General features: G+C 33.7%; 2 protein-coding genes across 3 annotated transcripts in view; one reads left to right on the top strand and one right to left on the bottom strand.

Annotated features, from left to right (window-relative positions):
- Window positions 1–4,207: 4,207 nt before the first annotated feature.
- On the bottom strand, window positions 4,208–5,951 carry DCP1 (decapping mRNA 1). The gene has a single exon (XM_088241864.1). It carries the CDS (start codon window positions 5,792–5,794, stop codon window positions 4,475–4,477), a length of 1,320 nt encoding a protein of 439 aa, XP_088097990.1. The 5' UTR covers window positions 5,795–5,951; the 3' UTR covers window positions 4,208–4,474.
- A 219-nt stretch (window positions 5,952–6,170) lies between these two features.
- Gart (trifunctional purine biosynthetic protein adenosine-3 Gart) overlaps window positions 6,171–22,338 on the top strand; it is a 37,449-nt gene continuing 21,281 nt past the window's right edge. The window contains exons 1-8 of one of the 2 annotated variants that reach the window (XM_088241863.1): window positions 6,171–6,192; window positions 8,535–8,725; window positions 10,003–10,250; window positions 12,777–12,957; window positions 18,496–18,709; window positions 20,913–21,043; window positions 21,454–21,577; window positions 21,859–22,081. In XM_088241863.1, the coding sequence (XP_088097989.1) occupies window positions 8,549–8,725; window positions 10,003–10,250; window positions 12,777–12,957; window positions 18,496–18,709; window positions 20,913–21,043; window positions 21,454–21,577; window positions 21,859–22,081 (1,298 nt within the window). In that variant the 5' untranslated portion in view covers window positions 6,171–6,192; window positions 8,535–8,548. Of the gene's footprint in view, window positions 6,193–7,523; window positions 8,050–8,534; window positions 8,726–10,002; window positions 10,251–12,776; window positions 12,958–18,495; window positions 18,710–20,912; window positions 21,044–21,453; window positions 21,578–21,858; window positions 22,082–22,338 lie in introns of those variants that run through there. The other variant, XM_088241862.1, reaches the window with a different exon arrangement.

Raw genomic sequence — 22,338 nt, 5'->3', positions numbered from 1 at the left:
CTTTAACCTTTCCCTTACTGTCCTAAAAACACTACACATTAAAAAAATAAGAGATTAAAAAATACAATATTTATAGGGAATGGCTTTAATTAACCATAATTTAATTCAAAGATGATAATATTTCAAATGTAACTGCTGAAAACATGAAAAAACCATTGGGTATCGCTAACGACTCGGGCGAAAAGTGCACCCGCGCCAACTTCCCGAGAGCTACTAAGTAGCAAGTACTGGACTACGTGACTGAACATGTAGTGGACGTGTAACGCCAGGTGTTATTGGTATACTGTAAGTATACTTTTGATGATATTTGTAATTTATCCCCGATTTCCGATAAAATGCTTTTTTGTGCCTAAAAGTACTTATTATTTAATAACAAATTATTTCAGTTGATACGTAAATGTGTAATGGAAGAATACTGAAAATCTAAACCCAATATTTATTATATTTATAAAGATATTATAGTTATTACATCATTACATCACCGGGGAGGGAGGATTAAATATCTACTCTCAAAAGTGCCTGATTTTATCTGGAGTTTTTCAAACAAATAGTATACAACTGTTTTCGAAGAAAACAAAACTTGCTGACACAGAAAATTTATTTCTAATACTCCAATATCCGCCCCGCCATCTCACCCCAACATGCTTGCAGCTGCAGAGTGCATGGGCAGTCGGGAATAGCATCCTTCTGTAGATTAGAAAAGGAAATAGTTCCTAGTAAATTTTAATTGTCTTTAGGTGCTAGACTACGCCACGTCTCGTAGAGCGCATGGGCGGTTGGAGTTATACATATAACAAATATCTAGCAAAATACAATATAAAGAAACTAACTATAGTATGCAATATAACGACACTAATCCAAGGAAAGCTTGTCGTGAGGACTTTATTGATATTTTTTTCCTAAACAACATTTGTACTGTCTTATGTGCGTTATGTGAGTCGCCCATTTCCAAAAATCATCTACTCCAGTTTTTGTCAAAAATTGACTGAGTATGCCATTTTATGGCAAATCCTGCAATTCCAAACTACATCTTATCTTATTTGTCATTTTTAAAAATAAAGTTGAAACTGCTAAAAGACAAATAAAGTTGGCAAATGAGTGTACTGTCTTCCAAAGTGAACTAGTGGCTATAAGCTAAGAAGCTTTGAAGTGGACACTAAAAAATGCCAAAAATTCTACAATTATGCTACATAGTGACAGCATGTCAAGCCTACAAGGATTGAATGATCCAAAGTCCACAGATCCAATTATTTACGAAATTAAAGAGCTTGCTGAAAAAAATACCGAACATTTAAAAAATGAAATTGCAATGACATGGATTAAAGCACACGATGGCAACATGGAAAATGAGCGAGCGGATGAATTAGCGAAAAAAGCTTCCAAAATGAGAACTCTCCCTACCTATGACCATATTCCCATATCATATATTAAAAAAATAGTGCAAGAAACATCATACGATACTTGGAACAAAAGATATTTATCAAGTGATACAGGCAAAATAACAAAATTGTTTTTCAAAAATATAAAAGATGCCGAGATATTGGATACTTTTGGGCGGACTTACGAGCTGACTCAAATGCTTTCAGGTCATGGTGCTTTTCGAAAATATCTTTATAGATTTAAAAAAAGAGAAAACGATTGCTGCCCTTGCGATGGACTCAGCTCTCAGGACGTCCTCCATATATTACTAGATTGTCCTATGTTTGGCGCCGAGAGGTTAAACTGCATACAATACAGCCAAATTACAAATACGGCCAAATTTTTGAAAACCCAGAGGAAGTTATAAAAAATGAAGCTACTGCCGAAAAATACATTGACTTTCTAAAGGCCATAGTTACAAAAATGAAAAAAATTAATGAAGGAATTGACTCAGACCCGTGAAAAATAACTATTGTGCAAATATACATACCAGGAAAAAAGCTTTGTATGCATAAGCAAAGCAATGAATAACGGGAACAAGAGAAAAAAAAAAAAAAAAAAGCTAAATCTTATCTGTCTGCTTCCAATTTCTTGAGATTTTCTGCTTTTAATATTGAGGTATATAACTAGAGTAAACAGGAGTGTTCGAAATATGGTCCCTCAACCTGCGGCCAATTGGCATTTGTCTGATAGAACGGACTTTAGTCTGTTGCGAGCATTCTCCGGCTACTTTTGAACTTTTGTCTCCTTGCAATTACTAAAATGCCTATAAATGTACGCTAAGATGCTGTACAAATCGATCTGGAAAAAATAGAAAGAGCGATAGTATAACCTTTCACCGGTAAGTAATGTTTTTATCTTAATCAATACTTGTTTAAAATAGCTATTTTAATGTTAAAAAACGTTTTATTAGTATGTTACCTGTATTTATGAGTCGTAAACTATCTCCAGTCTCTGTCCTGCTCAGTTAGTCGGGCGTATAGTGAAACGACAAACAAAGGTAATGCGTATGCGGATGGGAGCGACATACCGAATAGAACTTACAGTAGACCGATGTAAACAGTCAGTGCTTTTTACTGTACTTGTTTTGCTTGTCAAAGTCGACGTGATATGATGTGACGATACTTGCTCACTCTGCTGGTTATTCCCTTTCCTTTTGGGACAACTTTATAGCTCGGATTTGTATGGAGTATCATCTCTATATGTCTTAATGATTAATACACAAATCTTGTCCCTTAGAAACAGTTCCAAAATTCATCTTAGAAAAAATATTTTAGAAATGGGTAAGAAATTAAAGCTATATTTAATTAGATACAAATCACTTTTTAATACACAGGTACATACGCATTTTTCGTAAATATCCCAAAACAGATGAAATTTGGAAATAGGAAAACAAACCATCACACCGTTTCCCCGTAAGGATAGGAAGAGAGGATAAAACGCCACATCACTCTATCTTTGCATACAGAACTCGCTTCCTTTACATTTACATTTCATACATCTTCTCATGCACACGCGCCGATTATTCCGACTTTTAACATGTCCATCAACAAGTATTTGTTGGATTTGGTCACGCCATGTCTTTCGCGGTCTTCCTCTATTTCTGAATCCATCAACATTCGCATTGTAAATATTCTTAGCCGTTCTTTCACTGTCCATTCGCTCCACATGTCCAAACCAACGCAGAGCTCCTTTCTTGATTTTATTGAAAATGCTTACCTCCGCCTTGCATAATGTACGGATCTTAACATGTACATAGTTTTACCATACATTCGCCTGAGAGATCGCGTTTCGACAGCATTCAGCCTACTTTCATCCCTGTTTTCCAAGTCCATACTTCGCTCCCTCAATATATTGTATTTCTTGTTCTAACCCATAGACTATTCTTAATTCTATATCCTAACCTTTTCCAACCTACCTATACATATTTGAACAACACTAGCGACATCTATATTTCTTTTATCGTAAAATTAAATGGTTTGAATCTCCGATATAACAAGAGACATCTATTGAACAGTAGAATAATAAATATTTTGACAGCTGATGTTCCTAACAATTCTTCCTACATACCTTCTTCGCAGGAATTTTAAATTTTATTTAAACTTTGTAATGTAATATTTAATATAATATTTTGTAATGTATAATAGAAATATAAAACTATACCGTTCAGGGCTTTATTTTTTAATTTATTATTTGAAAATAATTAACTTTTTAAAATATGAAAAAATATATGGACCAGCCAGTAATTTAACCTGAATAGAGATGATTTATATGTGTATTGTAAACAATCTAAAATAACATGGGTTGAAATAAAACTATAGAATCAAAATCTGATTAAATTGAAAACAGACAATTTACAATTTCATTTAATCTTGACTGGTGATGGACCAGAAGGAATTAAGCCAGGTTGTTTATATTGCATTGTTGAAATGAAATAACGTTCCACTCCGTCAATTTCAAGAGACAAAGACTGGAAGAAAATAAAACTAAACTAGTTCAAAAATCCTCTTTTATTAACAGAATTGATTGAGTCAATCTTCTTGAAGTACAGGGGATCATTGCGATCCAAAGAATTATAATTTGATTTAACTTCTGCGATTGACAACTTCCATAGCACAAATAATAAAGTTCATTCAAGTGGATGATTCATGAATATTTAGTTAATCTAACTGCTTAAGGTTATGAAATGAATATAGAACATTTGTCAAATATGCAACACTTTGTCAGACAGTAATAAGGAATCTGCCATTGTAGGAAGCGCGAGTTAAGACGGAATAAAACAGAAGTATAAAATCAAGTAACATTTATTACTACTTATCATTTGTCAACGAAATTTGTAATCGGAAAATAAAGATCTACAAACTGGCAGCCTGGGGGAAATAACTTAGCCTTGTATACAACTTAAGTAAATATATCACAAGATAAACATCGACACCGAAGGTTCGGTGGCCGACATCACAAAACTCGGGAGCGCTACTCGGTGGCTACCCGGCGCCCCCGCATCATTAAACTATCTTATGTACTGTACAGGAGTACGGTCAGCGGATCGGAGATCCTACGAAACCAGTTCGGAGAATGATTTAACATACGCTTCGTGAAGCTTATTGACGAAGTCCGCGTCATTCTTTACCAGGTAGTTGAAAGCCTGCAGCAGCTGGTTCCGGGTGAGGGGCTCGGGGGGCGGCGGACGGATGGGGGTGAGGGGCGCCTCCAAGGGCGGGCGCTCCGCCTTGCTGGCGGAGGACGTGAACATGGTGGGCGGCATGAGCGCCGGCTTCTGGGGTGTCTCGCAGGGGGCGCGATCCTCCTCGCCGGGCCGCGCCTGCTGGCCCAGGAAGCACGCCAGGGGAGACGCGGCCTTCGGAGAGCACACCCGCGCCAGCCCGCACTCCTCGAGACCTCCCTGCCCGTTGCTGTCGGAGAAGTTCTGCTCGGAGCGCGTTCTGTTGCTCAGGATCCTGGTCGGCTGTGTTTTGGCGTCCGCCTTCCCCTGGCTGTTCTTGCGCTTGGTGTCCGCGGGACAGGGCTTGGGCTTGAAGCCCCCGTTCCGCTTCGCGCCCCCGTCAGCCCCGTCCCCGGGCGTGACGGAGCGCTGCTGCTTCTCGATGTGCTCCACGGAGTGCGCGGGGTTGCTCATGAGGCGCTGCAGCAGCATGGGGCCGTCTCGCGTCGGCGGCCGGAACAGGGCGGCGGCCTGCGGCGGGGGCCCGGCCGGGAGCTGCGCCCCACTGCCGCCCGCCTTGGCGAAGAAGTCCATCACGCTCTGCGACGTCCCGTCGGGGGCCCGGGGCGCCTGCGGCTCGGGCCTCCCCCCGCCCGCGGCCCCCAGCCCCTTGGTGGTGTTGTAATCGTCCTGGGCCTTGCTCAGCATGCTGAATATGTCTAGAGGTCCGCCGAACTGGTTCTTATACTCGATCTTTTTGGGTGTCTTGTCATCGCCGGGGCCCGCGGCCGCGGTCGCGCCCGGGGCGCCCGCAACGGTGCAACTATTGTTATTGGTGGTTTCCTTTGAAAGTGAGTTAATTCTAGCCGCCACTCTGACACATTCGTCTTTGTCGTAAAACCATATACCGTATATACGTCTTTTGGAATTGCGATATAATAGGAAAGGTTCCTGAACCTGCAGTTCCAAGCCGTCCGTCACGGGCTCTATGAGATTGTTGGTATTTAATCTGTTCATGATCAGCATACTGTGAAACGGTTTGCCATTGCGGTTGTATACAAATAATGCTCCTTCGATGCTAGTTTTTTCCCATTCGTTGTCTTCGAATGTGTATAAAGCTACGTGCGTCGCACTATCCACAATATCTCGGGCGTAGGGATCAAATCGCTTTAAAGCGGCCACATTCATACGCAATTCTACAACATCTGCCATTGTGTATTGATTGATGCGCAACTGTTAAGATTATTTTATGATAAACCGGAAAATTTAACACAAAAATTTCAATCTTGACAAAACTAGACAAACGTAAAATCCATTGACAACGGAGCCGCGTTTACAAACTGCCATAGACGGCATAGACATAGACAGATTGACTGAACATTTATTAATTTGTTTATGATTTGTGCAAAATGGCAACACTAAAAGATGCTGGAGATCAACAAGTATTGTACATGTCATTTTCCCGATATGTGCGTCCAAATCTTTGTAGACGAATTCTGGATTTTTCCCTGGCGAGATTGATACCAATATTATTAGTTAAAACCATCTTAATAAAAAAAACTAGCCGTTGTTGTGCTTGGAAACCAATCCAATGTGAAAAATTCTGATTGGTAAAAAAAACTTTTCCCTTTAAAACGATATATGAGGCTAGTTTTTTTCGCATTTTAACTATCTAAAATGGGCCAGTACGCATGCGAATGTGATATTAAAAACTAATCATTCATCAAATATATAGAATTTTATAATGACGTACGTGAATATGGACATTAACTTCCTATTAATGTAATATTATGTTACACTATAATATGTAAATTGTTAAACGTAACCCAGCCGATGACAGATCATATGCTTTGTAAATGTCTAGAATTCCATATTCTCAACAACTTAAACTCGGTTGGAAAATATTTTTTATTTAATTCCAAAATACCCGAGCATTCTTTTTTTAAATATTTGCTTTCTTGATCTGATTTAAAGTTAATGAATTCGTGTACATATGTACATACCGGCAAACACTAGTTGTAGCGTTGTCTTGATTGTTTAAGATAAACGAAACATCTTGCTTAATTATTTATGGACCAATGCACACGCTTCTGATGTTAACGATTAAGTCAATAAGAAAGATTTCATTTCTATGATATGGAGATTTCAGGTCAACACTGCAATAATAACTACTAACTGAGCGATAACCTTAACATTTCATTGCGGTATCCAAGATTTCGTTTTAATTTTCCAAAAATAATATTAATTATTCGGTACTTATGAAAAACTCTCTAATATAGGTTTTTTTTCTGTGAACGTTTTGGGAAAAATGAAATTTAATAATAATAATATTTGTATGATTAGTGATTATTTTATTTTATTTATTTAGAATATAAACAGATGTTTACGTTTTAGCATTTACATTTAGGGACAAATAATAAATAAATAAAAACATAATAGGGCCTGCCCTTTAATTATGAATAAAATAAAGCGACGATTTAAACAATATAAAAAATAAAATATTAAGTTGTTAAAATAAGAGTGGATTTAATAAAAATTAACGACAAAACAAGGAGATAGTGGGAAGAGAAAATAAGGAAAATGTTGAAGAAATTATATAGGATAAATGAAGGAAAGTAAGAACGTAAAATTGCATTTATTATTATTTTAATGTAGGAATTTAATCGTTTATGAAATTTTCAAGTACATCGTGAAAAACTCATTTACGCAAGGTAAAGAATTTATAATTTTCAGTTCGATAGTTTTGCTATCTAACATGATACCAATGAGATATTTTTCAATCAATATAAAATACACTAAATATTTATTATTAATTTCATTCGGCATCAGAAATTTGTACTTAAATGTAATATTATTGCCGTTGTAATATTATTGACGTAGCGAATAAAAGTCAATCAATGTTTACTTGTTTTATCAGTCGTTTTGCAATGCGTTATTAGTTATTACGTAGGTACCTTTAAATTAAACAACATAAGAGAATAGCAGAGCCAACACGTGTTTACAGCTGGAAATAGTTGTTTGTTTTTTGACTGCAGAATCGGCTGTTGTGGAGGTGTCATTCTGACTGATTTCTCACTATTTATTTAACTTTCAACAATTAAAAAAAAAAAATCGGCGATAAAAATGACAATAGTAAATGAATAAATATTTGTTTTGAATAGTTTTATTCTTCTTTTAAGTGTCTGATATTGTGAAGTGTCGGCATTATCTTGATTGAATTGACCTTTTGAAGATTATAACCTCGTAAAAGCCATAAATATTGAGTAAATCTAAATTCAATACGCACATTCGCGAGTAAACTGTTTTGATAATACTTGGTTTACAAATTAGTGCTTAAGTGTTTTTAAAAGTAAAAAAAATAATATTCGTGTACTAAAATAATACATACCTACGAATAAGTATTTAATTTTTACTCGTCTAAATCGTCTAAACATTGTTTTATGTAAAACACAACAATATTAAAGCTGGTAAGTATTGTTTATTTGTATCACAGTTTTTATTTTGAATTTTTAAATGAGGTCAACTTTTGGTGTCATTGATAATTTCAACTACTTATCAAATAAAATAAATATTTAAGGTGAATATTGTCACAATTTAAACTAAAGATTGACGATTTATAATTTAAGCAGTTGGATTTATGAAATTTGAATCTTCCAAATTAAAGATTAATTAATTATGGATGGAATTAATTTAAAACTTTGCAGTTTATTTGCAAAAAATATGTTAGAAACAACTATCTCAAGTATTGTAATTGTGTAAGTAACAACTGATAAAGCTAGTCCGTAGAAAATTTATGTATTATATTCACATTAGATTGTCAAAAATAGAAATAATTTATTCAAGGTGTTTCTTATTGGATTCTATTTGTAAAAAGACATTGAAAACAAATTCCTAGTCATTTTTTGTGCGGTAAAATAATTGGTTTCAATTTTGAATTTTCTTGTTTGCATAGATTTAAAACAAATCATGGATATTCAAAAGAATGTCCTTGTTATTGGAAGTGGAGGTCGTGAACATGCAATATGTTGGAAACTTTCTCAGTCTCCCCTGCTCAAGAATATTTACTGTGCCCCGGGAAGCGCGGGAATTGCACAAACTCCTAAAGTTTCTCTTGTTACCGATTTCAATACAAATGATTTTCAGGTAAGAACTATTTAAATACTTACATTTTATATTCATTTGTTCTCTTTTTGAAAGTATCCACAGATAAAACAAATAAAAATGAACCCTAGTAATCTTTGGTAATATGTTAAGAAACTATTTTTTTGAGATTATTAATTACTGTTAAGCTTTAGTTATTGTTATTATTATTTTAAATACTGTTTAAATAATACATTTATACCATTAAACCATAGAACATGGACTGTGTGCATTTTTACTAGAATTTCTGAATAAATAATCCAGCCAAAACCACATGAATCATTTAACATGTATCATCCAAATCCACATGGCAGGGTAAAATTAAGGTGGATTGAGATTTACTGTATTATTTATTATTTTATCATTATCATCATTACCTTTCCACAATGAATGGTGCATAGGGCACTGCATTGGTACACCAATCGCGGCTTTTCTTGGTAATTTTTGTTACATGAAGGTAAGATGATCAGTCTTACGCTTCAGGTACCAGTCCCTGGACTGTGAAACATTCTAGTGTGAAACCACCCTTTTAAATAAATATTTCATATCAACCATGTCGGGAATCAAACCCGAGACCTCTTGCACGGTAGGCAAATGCGCCGTCCATTACATCACACAGCCAATGTTTTGTATTTATTTAAAATTTATTCAGATACTCCAGGTAAAAATCCTGCAAAAGAAAATCAAGTGGGGGTTAGTCAACTTCATGGTGTGCTGGTTATTGCGTTTGCCTGCCATTAAATAAATAAATAAATGTAATAAAAAACAATTATAATACAATAAATATCAATCCACCCTATGTTATTTTATTGTTCCATGTGGATTTTTGCCATAGTGTGAAATCAGCTAATCATGTGATATCGCGCAGTAGGCTCGTGGTTTGCATGTGTTCAGCAGTCCAGTCTCCGTGAATACTTTATTCAACGTAGTCAATGAAACTTTAAAGTCGTACAGATAATATGCGTACAGAGCCCACGATTGGCATTCATAGTCTGCAATTCTCTAATATATTGTTGTTTGTTTTGTAAAAGCAATTTTTACTATAGTTTGAAATAATGCATCACCTTACCCAAATGCACGGTGGTTAGTGTTGAGATCACTAAGTTTTTTTAGTTTTCTTAAAAATTAAATGATTTTCAATGTTTTGTCTGAACTTTGTAAAAAAAAAATTCTAATATGCTGTGTAAATAAAATAAAATAAAAAAGCACCTGTGCCTTAAAGGGTTATACAATTTCTCCTCAATGTGGTGATATCTGTCTAAAATTGACACTTTTCGAAGGCTATTGCAAACTGGTGCAAAGCCAACAATGTTTCTCTCGTTGCTGTTGGCCCCGAGGATCCCTTGGTCAATGGTATCGCCGATGTCCTCAGTGCCGCGGGAATCTTCTGCTTCGGCCCTCGCAAGGCCGGGGCCATCATAGAGGCCAGCAAGGACTGGTCCAAAGCCTTCATGCTCCGACATGATATTCCTACGGCCAAGTATCAATCCTTCACAGAACCAGAGGCTGCTAAAGACTTCATAAAAAAGTAAGACAATTAATTTTTAGAAACTGAAGCATTGCAAAGAGAAGGAATGCCAATTTACTTACTGCACTTCTGAATAGTTTTAAAAAAATATATATATATATATTTATTCACCCTTATGGATTATTACATTCATTTTACAAAAATAAAATATAAAATTTGCATTTGAAAAAAAAGGCATTTAAATCTCATTTTTATATAACTGGTCCTTTACTGCATTTATTTTTATCATCAACGGCATGCCATGGCATCTGTATATAAATATCAACGAGGTAAGAATAAGGCTCCCACAAAAAGATTTAGAAAAAATTGAATCCCTTTTTGATGATTCAAACATCGTAAAAGGGGTTTCGTCTGAGAACCAGACAAAGACAAACAGGCACAACTCAACTGTTCGAATGGCAATTCAGTGTTTGGAATATAATAAACATCAAGTGGATTATGTTGTTTTCTGAAAATACATATTGCATTATTTGTATCTTTATTATAACAGTCTAAGAGCATTGTCTTCAGATCGTTTATCAGGAAATTTCTGGTTTTCACTAGCTTCCTGTTAAACATGTACCCAATGTAATCTTCATTGGCATGTTCATAATTATTAAATCAATCATTACTCAATATCAATGTGATAGTTTGCTATTTTTAAAACCACAATGCCCTTTAATGTTACCCGAAATTGTCTGGAATGATATTAATATATTCAAAGCATTAACTTTGTGGTCAAACATTTCAATCAATGATGATAAATATTTGTATAGAACTACTTTTATATAACGACTTTTCGAGGAATTACCTACTAAGGCTCTATTTTAGAAATGTGTAATAATAGAGGATATGGAAAAAAGCTATGAAAAATACACCACAGCACCCAGATCAATTTAGAAAAATCTTTCTTGGATTTTTTCTTGCAACTAACAGGGAATTGAACCCGCGGTGTCAGTTTCACCGTTGACCATTTAATCAACTGTGCGTCTATAAATATGAAAGTATGGATTTTCGTAAAAAAAAACTTTTTGGCTTAGAGAAAGCTAAATAATAGTCCAGTTATTTTTTTTTTTAAATCACTAAACTACCTTGCTGTAAATGTGAGTGCATCTCGGTTTTTAAAATTTTTATTTTACTACCAACAAGGCAAGCATTATGAAGAATAGCACATTAATTTGTACCCTCTGCTATCAGTAACAATTATTAGCCTTAGTTGAATTTAACCAATGATAACTATAAGACATTTCACCATTAAAATTCCACTAGTGAAAATGCACAATTGTTTTCTATTTATTGTAACTTAATTTATTGAACAATAAAAAAATTGTTAAAAAAATTGTGACAAAGATTATTCACTATCACTTTCATGTATTATACTTCGTGATATAGCAACATAGAAAATTCAAAAAACAAATAGTATAATTGAACTTAGTTATGCAGAAAGCAGCCAGCCATAGAAAAGTGAAACTGAGTTAATAAGCACCTCTGTGAAAAGTGTGAATAATCAAATCTACACAACAGTTCGAATGTTTTTGATTTTGACAAATGATAAACAATGAAAACATTAGTTTTTTTTTAATTTAACACACAAGAATATAATTATGTATTTGACTAGTTTTAATGATTTTGAAAGTACCGTAAGATTTTTCTAGTGCTGTGGTTGTTTTCTGCAAATTGAGAAATGCCGTTTTTGTGATCGACACCATTTTCAAAAGGTGATTGATACCATTTTTTTATGAAAGCGGTCTGGTTGTTTTAAGCAGAACATAGAATTGACCTTTACTGCACCCGATAACATCAATATCTCAATTTTTAAAAATTGTATACTGGCGCTTTCTGCAAAACTACATTCAATTTATAATACTGTTAAACACATTGTTAAATTAATGTTCAATTTATTTTTAAATGAATTTTTTTACTGTTTTATTTCGAAACTAAAAAGTGGTTCCGGTTTATAGTTTATAAAAAATATTTGTTTAAGTTTTAAAAATACAATATTGCGACAGTAGTGTATTCTGGTACATAAAAATACTATTTGTATTATTTTCTTTGTTATTTAGGCTGTTGGTTTGTGACATTTAAAGTTTTTAAAACAATGTTTTAAATTTTACTATCAGTATATTGAAAATAAACAAGGATAGACAGAAATCTCTCTCAAGAGTATAAGATAAATCATAAATCTAGCATATAAAGGGTGTTTTTCAAACCCTGTCACGTCCGAAACCACAATGATCAGTATGAGCGAGAAGACATATTGGCACATTAAAATAAATTTTTAGAACGACTAAAATTCTAAAAAATAAAATATAGAAAAAAACAAATGGTTGCTCACTTCTGCAGGGGAAAATTTTTTTTTCTTCATTCTAAATATTTTTTTAAATATGTTAATATGTCTTCTTGCCTATACTGATTATCGTGGTTTCGGATGTGACAGGGTTTAAAGAACACCCTGTATATACCCATAGTATAGTCACATTGGTATTTCTGCTCATAATATAATCTTCTGAAAATATTTTCATGTCAATATTATGTTTCCTATACCAGTGCTACATTCCCTGCCTTAGTAGTGAAGGCTTCTGGTCTGGCGACCGGCAAGGGGGTGGTGGTCGCTGAAAGCAAAATGGCCGCCTGTGAGGCTGTTGATGAGATACTTGTTAGCAAAAAGTTTGGTGAAGCCGGGTCCACTGTAGTCATCGAAGAACTGCTGGAAGGAGAAGAAGTGTCCGTAAGTATTTGAATAGTTATTTTAAACTTTTTTATGTAATAAACAAAACGCATAGGCATTGACATATTAATACACAGACGCGCCCTAAAAACATTCTATTCCATTACTTCTTTCACAAATACAAGAGTTACTAGGTACTCCACCCTGATGATGCAAAAACAATTAAAAATTAAAACAACCTTTGGTCAAAGAGGATTGGCCTACTGCTCGGTTAAAGTGTACAATCTACTGCCATTATCCATAAGGACAATTAGTAAATACTCGCAATATAAAATTGCTATTAAGAAATGGATAGTGGAGGTGGGTTGCGCACGGATCGATGAGTGGATCAAGCCAAATAGGTAAAATTTGTGTACTGTACATGAAATTTGGTCTACAGGTCTATACGAATTGGTTACGTTTTTTTATGATTATTTTAGTTTATATTGATCATTATGTTAATGATTATTAGGTTTAACAGATTAATTAGGTTTTTTATTTTTTATTATTATGTTGACTTTGTTAAATAACTAATTTAAGGCATGTTTCACTTTTTGTAAAATGTTTCCCTCGGCACGGGACACCCCCTTATTCTGTATAAAAAAGAATACAAACATTGTAAAAGTATTAATAAATAAAAAAAGTACAATATTTTAAAAGTTGTTACACGAAAACGTACCCATAGTTACTAAGTACTGTTTATTTATACCAGAGCTGCATTCAACATCATGCATATGCTACCAAAAATTGAAGGATACTCATTGGATTTTAACGTTAACAATCAACATTCATTTTTGGTGGATCCCAATCAGATTATTTCCTTAAATTCCTTAAAATTTTGTCCCATTTTTTTTTTCACTGGATTTAGGGGAACAGAATTATGTTAACTCACATATATTATTACCCGCCTGGCTGACGGTCGAAGAACTACTAAATACGTGAGCGCAGGCATGAGTTAAGTGTCACCAGGGCATGTCTATGTGTATTGATATGTCAATGCGCGTAGATATCAAAATGGAGACTAGAGATGTTTTTTTTTTACTACTGAATATTGATTTATTAAACATAGGTACTTCTTATACAGGGTGTTCTTTAAACCCTGTCACATCCGAAACCACGATGATCAGTATGGGCAAGAAGACATATTGGCATATATTAAAAAATATTTAGAATGAAGAAAATTTGTAAAAATAAAATATTAATAAGAACAAATGGTTGCTAACTTCTGCAGGGGAGAAGCGAGGGGGGCGCGGCCGCGCGGTTAACGGTGTGTCAGACTCCCCCCTACCCCCTCCTCGTTTTTCTCCTGCAGAAGTTAGCAACCATTTGTTTTTTTTAATATTTAATTTTTTTAAACTTTATTCGTTCTAAAAATTAATTTTAATGTGCCAATATGTCTTCTTGCTCATACAGATCATCGTGGTTTCGAATGTGACAGGGTTTAAAGAACACCCTGTATATCGCGAGGTAAAAGTACTACAACCAGGTAACTTCAAAATTAGCATTTGTGAGTTACCCACTAAAAACACATTTTTTTATCCTTCTTCATGAATGCTACAAATAGATAAGTTATTTATTTATTTAACAAACGCCCAGAGGGCGCTTACAATATAGTCAAAAGTACATAAAGCATTATCGAAAATAACCCTAATACATATAGGAAACATTAGAATAATTTGCCCTACACAACATGCACTCAATCAACAGAAGAAAAACAATACGTATCTATAACAAATCACAGAGGAACATCAAATTATCAAGACACTACCGGCAAAATCCTAACACAGATCCTAACATGATCCCTATCGAACTCAGGTGAAATTACTTTTCGTCATAGTACTAAATTCTTCGCAAAAACCATTTTCCTAATACCAACAGTAGAAACAATCCTATGCAAAGACCTTAATCGTCCTAACAATCTCACAGACCTTAAAGCAGACGAAACGGGTCCTAGAGCATGGTCGGCGCGTGGTTCTCTTGAGTTAGTCTACTATTTAGATTTGTAATTTTCCATTTCCCCGGGACAAGAACAACACAGACGGACAAGAGTTCAGTTCAGACAACCAATGTTAGTACCCAAGTATGTATCCTTTTATCTTAAACTGATTTAGTACTCATGGTAGGCCTTTACCCAGTTCCTCCCATTTTTCTACCCATTCGCTCACAAAATGAAAAAATGCTTTAACGTTAGTTGGATTAGCCGATAAGCTTGGATTCCACATCGGTCTCGTCACCTCTGTCAAGCCGTTCAGTATGTTTTCCCTTTCAGTATCTAAAATCGGGCAATGCCATAGGATATGTTCAGCCGTCTGACGGGGCTCCCCGCAAGTACATTCAGGATCTCTTACTAGTGCGAGGTCATATAGTTTTGACCTAAACTCACCATGCCCAGACAACATCTGGACAACACAGTGATCCAAGTTAATTTTCTTAAGGCTTAGTCTTTTTCGTATGTCCGGAAAAAATGTATGCGTCCAGCGCCCCGTCAGAGATGCATCCCACCTAATTTGCCACTCGTCAATAGTTTTTTCTGTTATTATTTTTGTCAATGGTTTTAATCTACTTCCCAAAAAGTTGGTTAGACGACCAACTGTGAAACTGGAGTCGCAGGTTTGATACCCGCCAGATGCCAGAAAAGAATACAAGAAATATTATTTTCTCAATTGGCCTAAGTTTTGTATTTCCATAACTTTCTTTCCCACCTGCTGTTAAGCCTCTAAAATAGAGGTTTAGTTTTTTTTTTTTAAATCTGTTATAGTTCCAAAAATTAATAAATGAAAGCATAAAATGTGACCTTTATCTTTGTCTCCAGACAGTATTTTATCTCTTCTCAAATGGGATATTGTCAAGCGTTATCACAGCAACATTTTGATAAATAAGTCTGTCTGCACAAGCATTACTCCCATTTAAAGTCTAATGACAAGCGTTTCATTTTGTTATATATCGGCAATATCCAATCTATTTACATATTAGTATGTTATTGAGGTTAAAGGTTTGCAATATTGCAGAAGTGAAGTCATGCAACACTACACATTGCGAGATAAGACGGTTGCCAATCAATCTATAAACCTTACACATGGATTCATTCAAAACATCCAATATAATTCTGCTGTCCTTAATAAAAATGCTCGTAAGTTGAGTTGGGATACAACATAATAGAAAGTGGAAACATACATATTTGACATCAAAAATAAAAATTATCATATAAATAAAAGTTCCATATCACCATCTGAACAACATAACACGCAGCGCTATTATGTGTGCAAGATATTATGCGTGCAAGATATTATGATTGAAAGTAAATAAATTTATGTAATGGTCTATTCCCCTAGACTAAATCCAATTTTAAATATTTCTCAAAAATCAGCATTTGTGCGTTTTTAATTTTTTTAAATTTATTTTACTAACATATACGGCAATATTGCCTTTTACAAAATTTATTATATGAGCGTGTACCTATTTGGTTTAATTATTTTTTAAACAAAAATTAAACCTAAAAATGCACATTCATTATAAGTTCAAAACAATTTAAAAATCAAATCAACTAATAATTTACCCACTAAAAATACATTTTTTACCCTCCATAAATGCTATGAATAGACAAGTGAAGCATTCAAATCATCTTAATATGATTTGAACAACAAAATACAAATATGTGTTTTAGTGGGTAACTCAAAAATGCTGATTTTGAAGTTACCTGGTTGTAGTAATATCCCACAATATATATATTTACTCTGTATTTGATGTACTTATACAGTGTCCTATGCACCATCAGTTGCAGGTAAAAAAATATGATAATTATGAATTTGATCCAAGTTGAAAATGAACCATTATTTATTTATTTGTTCTTTTAAAATTTATGTATTACTTTTTTAACATTTATAGTAATGTCCCCTCACTGGGGGGGGGGGGTGTCCTGTGTCGAGGGAGACATTTTATATAATTTTGAAACATGCTTTATTAAACATAATTAAATCATAATCTCAAATACATATAAAACATATATTTTTTTTAAAATTATTTTTTTAATTATTTTTTTTTTAAGTTTTTTTTTACAATATACATAAGAGGTAAAACAGAGTATTAAAAAAATAAAGGATAATTACATAGAAATGAAATATATATTAACAGTAAAAATAGTAAACAAAAAATCCCACAAAGGCATGGCCTGTTCGTGGGTATACTAGAAATGTTTATAAATTTTTACTCCTATAATAAATAGACAGTTATAATATTTTTGTGTAACGCAAGAAAGAGAAAAGAAAATATTCTGTAAAAGATTATAAGGTATTTTCTTTTTTTTCATAGTAATTAAAATTAAAAAAGGAAATAAAACATATTAAAAAAAAACATAAAAATATTCCTTATCATTAAAGGGCAACAAATTATATCATAGAAAAAAAGTATTCATATCTTTAGTTTGAATCCAGGATAGTGTGTGTTTTTTAAAAGATGTAAAATTTAAACACATAAAACTCCCAAATAAAAACATATTTCTACCTATTTGGCCTGATCCACTCATCAATCCGTGCGCATCCTAATCCATCCATTTTTTAATAGAGATTTTATAGTGATAGTCTTTACTAATTGTCCTTATGGACAATGGAAGTAGGCTGTACACTTGAATGGAGAAGTTGCCCAATCCTCTTTACCGAAATTTGTGTTAATTTTCGATTGCTTTTGCAGCATCAGGGTGGAATGTCTAGTAACTCTAGTAATTGTGTTTGGTGTCATGGGAGGTATTTAATAATTTTTGTATGCATACATAAGTAAAATTTTTGCATAAATATGTTTTATAGTCATAACACTAAGTTTTTCGTATATGTTGAGGGAGCTCGTTCTGACAGGGACTTTCAGGATAATTTTTATTAAAGCTTTTTGTGCAATGATTAATTGTCCTAGTAATGTGTCATTTGCACATTACCATCCAATTATACCATATTCCAAAACTGATTGACATAATAATAATATATTTTTAGAAGTTCTTTTAAGCTGATTATATTTCTTATTGTTTTAAAAAATTTAATCTGTTTTTTTTTAGTTTATTCTTAATATGTTCGATTTGATTATTCTATTTTAAATTGTTTATCTGTATATAAACCTAAATATTTTATTGAATCTCCTCTGTCTAATGACTTATACCCGTATGCAGAGACAAACCTTAAGGTGAGGAAAGTACATTCTATTGTCTTCACCTTCGGGTTATTATCTGCATTTGAAAGTAGAAAGTACTTTCCTCACCTTAAGTTTTGTCTCTGCATACGGGTATTACAATTGCATATAATATTTGTGATCTGATTATTCTAATTACAGCTGTGAATAGTTAAGGATAGGTTATTACACGTGTAAGGTGCGTATGTCTTGTGTAAATCAAATGGTCAGCGTTTGTGACCCTACTCTTTGAAAAACAGGATATACAAGTACCATGTATTGTGAACTTAATATAGTGAGTTCCTACCTAGAGTATTTTGTTAAAAAGTATCTCAATACATTATGACAAGTAGGTACCCTAATAAATAAAGTTGCCGCCAAGCTTGATTATTTCTTTTTTCTATTCAGGTACTCGCTTTCACCGATGGCATCACTGTCCGCGTAATGTTGCCGTCCCAAGATCACAAAAGAGTCGGGGAGGGCGATACTGGACCCAATACAGGGGGCATGGGTGCGTATTGCCCGTGTCCCCTGATCTCTCCGGAAGAACAGGAATTTGTCACCAAGAATGTTCTGGAGAAGGCCGTCGCCGGACTGAAGGCTGAAGGAATACACTACGTTGGTAAAAGTTTTTTTTTATTTTTAGTTAGAATTTTTTTTAAATATTAAAATTTGATTTATTTAAGAATTTATTTTATTCCCTCGATTGAACACAAATAGAAGGAAGACATTCTATTTTAAAGGCTTGTAATCAAACAAAATAAAATATATATAACGTAAAAGTAAACACAATATCAAGATATACAAGTAGAGCAGAAAATTGTCTTTCGAATGACGTATATCCTTTGCCTTTTTGTTTTACTTTTGATGCTCATTTTGAAATTTTAAAAAACACGAGCACAACTTATGTTAACACCAATATAATATGATATTTATTAGGGATGTAACGATTACGATACCGATATATCGGCATCGCCAATTATATACAGCCGATATTAAGAGTTTGAAAAGCCATAATACTTGTCTTATCAACTGAGCTCAGTTGCCTCAGAGCGTCTGTTTTCAACTGCAGGTCTCATACAAAATGATTTGCGTAACAGATTGTCTGCTAATAATTTGAACAAACTTAGTTTTCTTAACAAAAATCTACCAAAACGTAACTTTCATTACTGACTTTATCTTGTGTATAGGTTTACTTTACCACTTTGTTTAATTGAATGATAATTACTTTCTTAATTAGCGCTTGATTGCTTGATAATATTCTTGATTATTCCATACAAATAAATGTTTTCTTCGAATTTTAATTTAACATTTTGGTTTACAACCTGCTCAAGGTTAAGTCTCTAATAAATATAGGTAACTTTTATGCAGAATAAAGACAATTATTCATTATTTATTTGTTTTTTTTCTTCTATTTCTATTAAGCCACCGATATCGGTATCGCCGATTTTTTACTTTAATGATTGGTATCGGTATCGTATCGGCAAAATTATGTATCGTTACATCCCTAATATTTATGATCATTTTATATTTAACATTTCTAGCTCTTTAATAGAGCAAGATGCTCGTGTTTAGAGGGGGAGTTCATTTTACAATTTATATGACCTTTAAAAAAAAAATATTGTATAAAAAACAAACATTTTATTTATTAATGATTTTTTTGCATTATATACAGTATAAAACATTAAAAATAATGTATTCTCACTAAGGTAACCCTTGCCGAGGATATATTTTATTACAAAAATCAATTAATACAGCATGGAAATTTGTATGGAGTGGGTTTCATATGATTCTTAGAATTGAATACTTTTTATTTCGAGGATAATTTTAAAAAATGTTTTTTTTCCCCAAATGGAATAATGATTTTGTGCTACTAGTATTGCACCTATTTGAAATTGGTTTATTTATAAACCCTTAGGGATTACATTCATTTAAGTTTTTTTTTTTTCTGAATTCGCAAATCATCTGATAGAAAATAATCATGTTTTCAATAAATACACTGCATTAAAAGTTCTTCATGTTGAATATAAAATATTAAAATTAGACTATTTGGATAGATCTTAGAAATTTAAAAAGCGATTCTTAATAAGAAAAAAAAAAAAAAAAAACAAATAAACAATATTTCTTTTAGTCCACTCCTGTCCAGTTTTGAGTGTATACATCTCACATTACCATCCTTACAAGAAAAAAAGACTTGATTTATTAGTTTCATTAGCAGCATACTGATAAAATAAAATAGGAAATAATTCATAAAAGAAAACATTTTGAGAAAGGAATATGGAAGTCTAGACATTTACAGGGCTTACGACCTGTCATTGGCTGGTTGAATTGGCAACTTTGCACACGGTGTAACATTCACCATTCTGCCTATGTTCAAACATCCACATTTCCTCAATTCTTCCATCTGTTTACCTTTGTGAATTAAAAGAGCTGAAACCTTTATCATGTGGGTGAGATTCATCCGTCTGAACCGTTTCACCTACTAGGCAACACCTAAAAACAATTTTACGCAAATTTTTGTACCTCTTCTTATGCCAGTTAGTTTAATCAACAATGTTTTGAGTGTGTCCAAATGTTTGTAGACAGGCTGAATTTCCTCACTAGGGAGTTTTTCTCAATCCTGGGTGTTCTGTGCTGTAATTCACCATTGTAGTAATTGGATCTCCTTGACCCGTTGTGGTGCATATAAAAAATCCTCTACTTAAGTTCCTTAAAATATTAAAGAAACATCTGGCTAATTTTAAATGTTAATGTACGTGTTATATGCTCTAACCTCTGCACTATCCGATAATTTCCAATCTCACGATTACGTTTCGTGCATTTAGGAGTGCTGTATGCCGGCATGATGCTGACACCAACTGGTCCCAAGACTCTGGAGTTCAATTGTCGGTTTGGGGATCCGGAGACACAAGTCACTCTTCCACTTCTGGAGTCTGATCTTTTCCAGATTATGGAGGTAAGCTCTTCATACGGTTTGATTTTAAGCAATTTTGTTTATTGCCTTATTAAAAAAAACTTTGATGACAATGAAATTTTTTAAGATGTTGATTTTTAAAATACTCGCTTTTTTTTTACTTGTGACATCACATTTCTCCCCTAGTTTTTTTATTAAATTTGTGGATTTTTTCTATCATAGTCAGTTGAGTGTTTATTTGTCAAATTTCAAGCAAACTACTTATTAAACCTTCTCATTGATACCTACTGATTCTGCAAATCACTTGCAGCATAGTACTATTATAAAATGTAGTAGGTAATCATTTTAATGCGGTGAAATAGTAAACATTAGAATAATGTGTATTTTTTAAAGTTTAATTTCTGTTTTCAACAGTGGAGACCGTATTTTAAAAACATTTTTTAATATTTAAGGCTTGTTGTTCCGGAAAATTATCTTCAATAGATATATCCTGGAAAACTGGAGTCCACAGTGTAGGAGTGGTAATGGCTTCCAAGGGGTATCCGGAATCATCTACCAAAGGATGTGTCATTAGTGGTAAGAATAATTTAAATATATTTTTTTTAATTTTAATTTTAATAGTAAATATGTGTGAAGTAATATTTTCCATAGACAAAAAAGTCATCATTTATTATTTTGAAAAATATTTTTGTAAAGAATTGCAAAAAAAAAAAAAAGATGTTTAACTATGTTATTAAATTAGAGGTGATAAATGGAAATTCAAAATTTATGTCATTTTCCCACTTTACATGGAAAGCCCCATAATTTGTTCTATTTCTACTATTTGTATGGTTATTTCACTATCCAATTAATTGCAGGCATGAGTTTGGTGTCGGGCCTCCCGTCGCACCTGATCTTCCACAGCGGCACGGCGCAGTCCTCCAACGGAGCGTACGTGACCAGCGGGGGCCGCGTGCTCCTGGTGGCTGCCACGTCCCCCACCCTGCGGGGAGCCGCATCCCTGGCCACGGCGGCCTGTAAGCACCTCACCTTTCCCGGGGCCCACTTCCGCAGGGACATCGCGCACAAGGCCTTCTCCAAGTACGTGTAATCACATTTTTATTTATTTAATTTCCACTGAATGAATTTATAAAATTTATGCTTGAAGCATTAATGTTGTGGTTGCTTATTATATAATTTAAATAAAACTAAAAATCCTTTTTGTTAAACACTTTGTATTTATTTTATTATCGACCGGTTTCGAAACCACACGAGTTTCCTTATCAAGGTATAATTGTAGTTAATTACATTTCTATATTATACAGTGCTCCCTCAGTAATCCGGCACTCGATTATCCG

This window comes from Micrasema longulum, unplaced genomic scaffold, assembly GCF_059751315.1.
Source record: "Micrasema longulum isolate JH-2025_06_02 unplaced genomic scaffold, ASM5975131v1 h1tg003124l, whole genome shotgun sequence".
NCBI lineage: Eukaryota > Metazoa > Arthropoda > Insecta > Trichoptera > Brachycentridae > Micrasema > Micrasema longulum.
The sequence above is the reverse complement of the archived record's forward strand: the minus strand, read 5'-3'. Positions and strand labels throughout refer to the sequence as shown.